General features: G+C 39.2%; 1 protein-coding gene across 1 annotated transcript in view; it reads right to left on the bottom strand.

Moving 5' to 3' along the window:
- Positions 1-2,864: 2,864 nt before the first annotated feature.
- Positions 2,865-7,500, bottom strand: part of LOC101861903 — a gene marked incomplete in the record, with an annotated part of 15,648 nt that continues 11,012 nt past the window's right edge. Inside the window, 4 exon segments of the mRNA XM_005103826.3 lie at positions 2,865-3,249; positions 4,677-4,884; positions 5,833-5,951; positions 7,114-7,287. Of these exon segments, the coding sequence (XP_005103883.3) occupies positions 3,194-3,249; positions 4,677-4,884; positions 5,833-5,951; positions 7,114-7,287 (557 nt within the window).

Here is a 7,500-nt window from a genome sequence, read left to right as displayed (position 1 = left end):
CTTAGCTTTTCCAGTGGTCGGATGTTGCTTATCTTACCTTACTGCAATGAAATACTCTGTCTCTCGCTATTCTTCCTGCCTGTGTTGTTTTGGTTCCCCTGTCAGGTATCTGTGTCACCTTCCCATATTTTGTTAGGTCTCCTCCTTTTTCTCTTGCCTTAAACCTTAACGTCCATGATAACGACTGAAAAATTATATTATATTCTTCTTCAAGTACCAGGCCTGAAAGAGACATTGGCACTTGACGATCAAAGTTCGTCTCTTGTTTCTCAGCTCGGATGTCTCAAAAAAAAACAAAAAGAACTATTATCCTCTATTTTCCAAAAGATTGAATTCCTTTTATTTTAAAGCAGAAAACATTCAAAGTAAAATGAATTTTCATGTTTATTTTATTGAAATGATTAATCAAAGTTACAAAGGCAAACAATTAACCCTTTGTTTTTCACAAATTATTTAAATTAATGCTATCTTTGAAGTGCGACAATGAATTATAAAGCTATACTCTGATTAGTTCAAGGTTTTGAAAAAAATATAGAATCACTATAGGAATAATGACGAAGTGGTAGATTTAGATTTGAGCACTCTGTGGCCATCACATGAGGACAAAATATAATTAGCATACAAGACAATGACAACAAGAAATTAACAGCAAGGCTATTGATAGCAATCTACTGCAAAAGTGCTTTCTTTGCTCGCTCTCTCTTCCAACACAGCTATGCTGTTGATGTGCAGGAACCCCGGTAGATACAGAGAGGTGGTGGTAGGAGAGATGGAGATAATAAGAGAAAGAGAACGAGAGGGGAAAACAGAGAGACAGCGGGAGAGAGAGAGACAGAGACTCACAGAGAAGAGAAAAGGTGTCAATAAGAGAGAAGGAAAAGGTTTGGAGGAAAAAAAGTGAGCTTGAGCTTGAACAATATGAGGAGGGGGGGGGAGGATGCAACAGACATTTTATGTAACAAGTAATCTGGGAGAGCAAATGGCCCAAACTACTAAAATATGAGATTGAAGTGACGTAACATGATGTTTGACTCACTGAGGACGAGCATTCTGGTCTTTCGACAATATTTGAAGACCGATGTTGGAGGCACTTTAAAAAAGCAATATATCTTCGTTATTCATACGGAATTTTTTTTCTTTGTTTGAAAATTTAAAAGAAGAGCAACGATATAAATTATAAGTGAAAAATGAATATTTTACAGATGTGTGTTCCTGGGGTGTGTATTAAGATTCCAAATGTGCTGCAACATTTGCTTTGGTCTGCTGCTGATCGCACATAATTATTATTGTGTGTTCGACATGTCCTTAAAAGGTTAAACATGTAATATCAAGCTGCCATGGAAGAACAGAAAATGCGGGCTATATTTTGCGCATAACACCACAGCGCGTAGTATAAATATTTTTAAAATGTCGTTTAGCTTATACATCTTTTAGTCATGCAAGATACATTAGGAAACAACTCCCTACATGAACCAAAACAGATGTGTCATAATAATAGTAATATAGTGAGGGGAAAGGGCTGTTACTGAACCTATCTCGATTCTTCACATACACATCGTTGAGCTCACAATATAGCATGTTATTTCTTAAAGAATATCTGACAAATACTCCAAGTTTCCTTAAAAGAACTCTATACGTGTACGAGTCTATCAAACTTGAGTCAATATGAATGTTCGGACAGTGTTGTTCAAAACATAATGGAGCATGCCCGCAACCGTTCAATATGTTTTTAGCCAGAAACTATTCAACTGACATCAATTAGACCAATGGTCGTCCAACGGAAATGGGAGATCAGCCTCACAAAAATTGCAATTTATCAAGGTGAATGTTGCTATCCGAATGCAATCAGAGTGGTTGGAGGGGTGGAATTGTGTGTCAGAAAAGTACAAAATTCTACAAAGAAGAAAAAGGAATCTGTGTGGATGCGTTTCTATTGGCACAACAAAGAAAATGGTATAAGTCTTGACAGGGGTGGGGCTGATACTATCAAAGTACAAAACTTGAATACGATTGGGGCTATTAATTGTGCGTGTGTGTGTGTGTGTGTGTGTGTGTGTGTGTGTGTGTGTGTTTGTTTGTTTTTGTTTGTTGTTTCTTGTTGTTGTTTTTTTGGGCTTGATCTAACACAATCGCGTACACGATTGCAAAGAAGCCAGAATTCAGATCACCATTGATCTTTGCACTTTTAGAAACTCAAGGAAAGTCCCGTGTTCTAGTTAGCTGGCGACACCTGACCTTTGGATGGCTTTGGTTTAAAGGTGGAAAACTATATCTCAACCTCATTCTATATTATCAATTCAAACAATTATCAAAAAATAAAATCTAAAATATTATTATATACGAAGTATAAATTCTCTCTCTCTCTCTCTCTCTCTCTCTCTCTCTCTCTCTCTCTCTCTCTCTCTCTCTCTCTCTCTCTCTCTCTCTCTTTCTCTCTCTCTCTCTGTCTTTCTCTTTCTCTCTCTCTTTCTCTTTCTCTCTCTCTTTCTCTCTCTTTCTTTCCTACATTCTCTCTCTTTCTCTCTCTCTCTCTCTCTCTCTCTCTCTCTCTCTTTCTCTCTCTCTCTCTCTCTCCTACATTCTCTCTCTTTCTCTCTCTCTTTTTCTCTCTCTCTCTCCTACATTCTCTCTCATTCTCATTCTCTCTCTCTCTCTCTCTCTCTCTCTCTCTCTCTCTCTCTCTCTCTCTCTCGCTCTCGCTCTCGCTCTCGCTCTCGCTCCCTTTTATCGAGAATCATGCCACACACTGAAACAAGCTGCATCACGCACACTGTCCTCTACTGGGACCAGACTTTGCAACAATCTCACAGACCAATAAATCGGTAATACAGTACAATCTCAATTCATTGCTGACCACACTGAACTGTCTCTTCTTTCAATACCTGTTTATTATATATTTATTGTCACCAATAATACATGTACAGTGCTTGCCTTTGAAGATTTATGAGCATTAATTTCATTTTAATATAAACTTATAAGAACAATTCATAGATTTCTGGGGGTGTTAAAAAAGTATGACGATTTTGAGAAAGGGAAGGAAGAAAACGTTTCATATTTCAATTTGGTTTTTCATGTATGACATATGTGTGTGCGCGCGTGTGTGTGTGTGTGTGTGTGTGTGTGTGTGTGTGTGTGTGTGTGTGTGTGTGTGTGTGTGTGTGTGTGTGTGTGTATGTGTGTTACTTGTCTTTTTTTAGAACTGGGTCTGTCTGTTCTTCTCTTCAGGTTTGGGCAGGCATGGGAACGTAACTGAAATGTAAGAAGAAAACACAAATTAACAGCATATCAGAAGATTAAAATTCAAAGTATTCGAGTCATGGAGAATGCGTAGTTAAGTTAAGGGGGGGCTACACCTGGAGGCTATCTCGCTTATTACTGGACCGAATTTTACCAAATGTCACCCATATAACAAGCATAGTAAGGAGTCTTAACATCCGCAATCAAATTTGAGAAAAAAGTTTCGTTTCCATGGATACGCCGCCATTTTGGATTTTATTGACATGTCTTACGTAATGAATACCGTACTTATGGTTCATGGAAATTGATTGTTTTTTTGCATGCGTGTTCACAAACATCGGATCTAAAACTTTATCTGTTGTTTTTTTCCTAAACGAATTAGAAGATTTTTAATGAATTTTTTCCTGAGGTAGCATTCAAGTTTGTGAAAAATCCGTGAAAATCCACACTCAAGACACCACCAACAAAAATCTATTACATATATCAAAAATTCAACAAAGTAATTTTTTGTATTACCTCTTCTCTTCACTCTGTGAAAATTTCATGAAGATTGGATGAAAATGGGGGAGTTATTCAAAAGAGTATACAGAAAAGTCGCGTTTTGAGAAAACGGCCGATAAAGAAAAATAAAATACTGACATTATGAGGAAATGGCGGTTACAAACATGTCCGGTATGGGAAAAAAATGCGGTTTTTGGAGGTTCTTATGCTATGAAATAGTTGTAGGAGAGGCTGAGGAAGCTAAAAATGCCTACAACTCAAATTCCATGATTTTGAGCCGAATTTTGACTTTGGGGGTGTAGCCCCCCCCCCCTTAATAAGCTCCTTTTTTAAAGTAATTATCTTATAACGATTTGGACTCTACAACATTTAAAGAAAGAACTCGATATGTAGCAAACCAATGGTCTACACAGTTCCTAGGACTGGACGAGTGTTGCCATTATAATATTAGTTCACTCTACTTCTGGACTAAATCTCTTCCCTTTTCATTTTCCAAGTTGCTCTACCTGAGTTTTGTTCCTCCATCAGTCCACCGCATAATGTAATTGCGTTAACATGCTTTTCTTTGACTCAAAGGAAGCTCAATTCACTTTAAAAAGAAAGGCAACTCTCCCCCCCCCCCCCCCCCAAAATAGATAAAGGGCTCTGTATCAGGATGTCCACTCCTTTTCCCTGCAGAATGAAAGATCGCTATTCTGTACATACTTCTTTTTGCTACTTCGTCTTAAAACTGGCTGAAGCTTATAATGACTTCATGCCGCTTCAAACTAGGGTTTTTCTTCTTCAACAGCTTAGACTAAGAGACTGTCATCTTTAAACTTAAAAAATCAGAGGTTTCTACACTGTTCACTTCTTTAGATATAGAATAGCCTTATGAGCTTTGCAACAAAGTTCTTGAAATAACAGGATAATAATTTGTTTTGTAATAAGATACATACATTTACCACCATACATCTTTGATTGCTCCTCACAGAAACGGTTGTAGTCACCGGAATCGTAGAATTCTGCGAAGGCCGGATTCCACCAACCAGGGAGCTGTGACCCCTTCTTGGCCATAATGCTAGTACCGACGTTTTCGCAGTGGAACTCGCCGGGGAGAGTCTCCAGGGTTTTGATGTTTAGCTCCTTGGTGAACCAGGCAGAAGCCTAAAAGGAGAAATAAAATAATAATTAATTGTTTCATGTCCGTGATTTTTAGATTTTCATGTTTTTCAGTTACACCTCTCTCTCTCTCTCTCTCTCTCTCTCTCTCTCTCTCTCTCTCTCTCTCTCTCTCTCTCTCTCTCTCTCTCTCTCTCTCTCTCTCTCTCTCGCTCTGGCTCTCGCTCTCGCTCTCTCTCTCTCACTCTCGCTCGCTCTTTTTCTCTCTGTATGTAGATAGATAGATAGATAGATAGATAGATAGATAGATAGATAGATAGATAGATAGATAGATAGATAGATAGATAGATAGATAGATAGATAGATAGATAGATAGATAGATAGATAGATAGATAGAGAGAGAGATAGATAGATAGATAGATAGATAGATAGATAGATAGATAGATAGATAGATAGAGAGATAGATAGATAGATAGATATAAACTGTTTCATTCTTTAGAAAATTTACCTACATTATGCATCTTCTCTTGTTTTTTTCAACAACTAGATTTTGAATTTCGTCTTTATTATTATATCTCAAGCACATGCAACTGATACCACAGAGTACGAAACTTGGAAACAACAATATACACTGGCGACTGGCATGTGCTCTGGTGTGGTATACTCCTCCTTTCCTATCAAATATCTATCGTCCTTATCCCTTTTCTCTCCTCCTTCCTTTTTTGTTTGTTTTTCTCCAATAATACTTCTAATCTTCGGTATTTATGTGACCTAATTTGGTTGCAAACGCCATCAACCTCTTCACCATCATCCAATGCCAGATCTGCGACAGATTCATTCCTTTGCTTGGATGCTCTCAAAAAAGCTACGATTCCCTGATCTTTCTCTGTTACCGATTTGTTTAGGTACCCAAGTATGTTGTTCTGGGCCTTCCCCTGCCTCGCTTGCCCTCAATTTCGTCAACCTCTTACTTAAACTAAAATAACAACATACCGTGCCATTAAGAACAGCCTCCTGAGCCTCCTCTGGACCAGTCACAATCATCATCTTCCCTACTTTCTTGTGTAGGCGATGCAGGCAGTGGTCGTTGGTGATGGCGGTTTCGGCATAAACTGCAAGAAACGAGGAAGCAGAGACGTTTCTGTAAGCTTGAGCTGAAGCGCGGGGCTAATCAGTGAGAGAGCGGCCACATTAAAATTAGTCCTAACTTGTACTCATTCTATTTTTCCAGTTTAGATAGTGATGTGTTTCAGCAGTGAAAACCGGGAGCTAAACCATTTGAAGAAATTCTACGTAGCACAGCAATCAACCGTAATAATTTGGGGCTCAAAAGGGGGGGGGGGGGTTCAAGAGCCTTCTCAGCCGAGACAAAAACTCCCCTAGTCCGAGATTGGAATTGGTACAATTTGGCACACATTCCATGCTATGGCGAGTGGTGTCAAGATTATCTTTGAAGATTAATTTGGTGTCATATCTGTACAGCTAAATTCGTCTTACAAATTTTATAAAGGAATTAAAAAGTTGATTCGGTCTAAAAGCTGGATCAACCGACACCGGTAGCACATCTCAAAATGATCGATGATATTGGAAAATAAAATTATTCGTTGGGGGGTAGTAAGAACAACAAGTATCAAATGAAGTTCAGACCTGGAGGGAATAGTATTATGTTTCACACGAGTTGCTGTAACTTGCTTTTTATCTTTTGTTCCCTACCTTCCCATCATTATCATCATCCAGTGCCAGATCTGCCACCCACAGACATCGGCGATCATGGTTCTCCATTCATTCCTTTGCTCGGATGCTCTCAAAAAAGCTACGTTTCCCTGATGTTTCACTGTTACCCATTTGTTTAGGTTCCCTAAGTATGTTGTTCTGGGCCTTCCCCTGCCTCGCTTGCCCTCAATTTTGCCAGTGAGAGCTAGTTGTTCAAGACCCTTATGTCTATTTATGTGTTCCAAAACTGCATTTGTCGTTTCCTGATTGTTTTTAACATTGAGCGTCCCACGTGGGCTTCATCAAGCATTACCTCATTAGATTTCTTTTCCTTCCACGATACTCTTAGCAGTCTCCTAAGAAACCACATACCTTCCCATATATACTGTAATTCTCAAACCAAATCCGAACGCGCCGCCTTCAAAATCACGACTCTTCGACTGGAGGAAAAGCACAATTTAAACTAAACCCCGATATACTTACACTATCTAAATCAACAGATAAGAAGTCAGTAGCTAGACAAAAAAGTGGCGCTTTGAAAAAATCGCTGTGTCAACTCACCGATAGTGTATTCGCTGAAGTCGTATGAGGCTGGGTCAAAGCCGGTCGGATTTCCGGGCGCCACTTTGAAGGTGCCGAAAGAGACAAGGTACGGGGAGGTGAAGTCCCAGCTGTTGGAACGATCTGGTGTGTTGAAGTAGCCGGTACAGGCGTCGAACCAGCCAGACATCAATCCTGAGAGGACGGGTATAATAAACACGGTTATTATGAAAGAAGACTGTCGGATATATATAACGGATATGTCGGCTCAACACGGTCAACGATTAGGCAATGCAGATCTAAGATGTAAGACTCCTTTCTCATCAAACCTTCTCTTTTACATGTAGATAAAGCTCTTGTTGATATCTCTATTCGGGACTTGCTTGGCCTGCAAAACTTATTCCCCGC

Source organism: Aplysia californica, unplaced genomic scaffold, assembly GCF_000002075.1.
Source record: "Aplysia californica isolate F4 #8 unplaced genomic scaffold, AplCal3.0 scaffold00391, whole genome shotgun sequence".
NCBI lineage: Eukaryota > Metazoa > Mollusca > Gastropoda > Aplysiida > Aplysiidae > Aplysia > Aplysia californica.
Note: the sequence above shows the minus strand (reverse complement) of the source record. Positions and strands in the feature narration are given on the sequence as shown.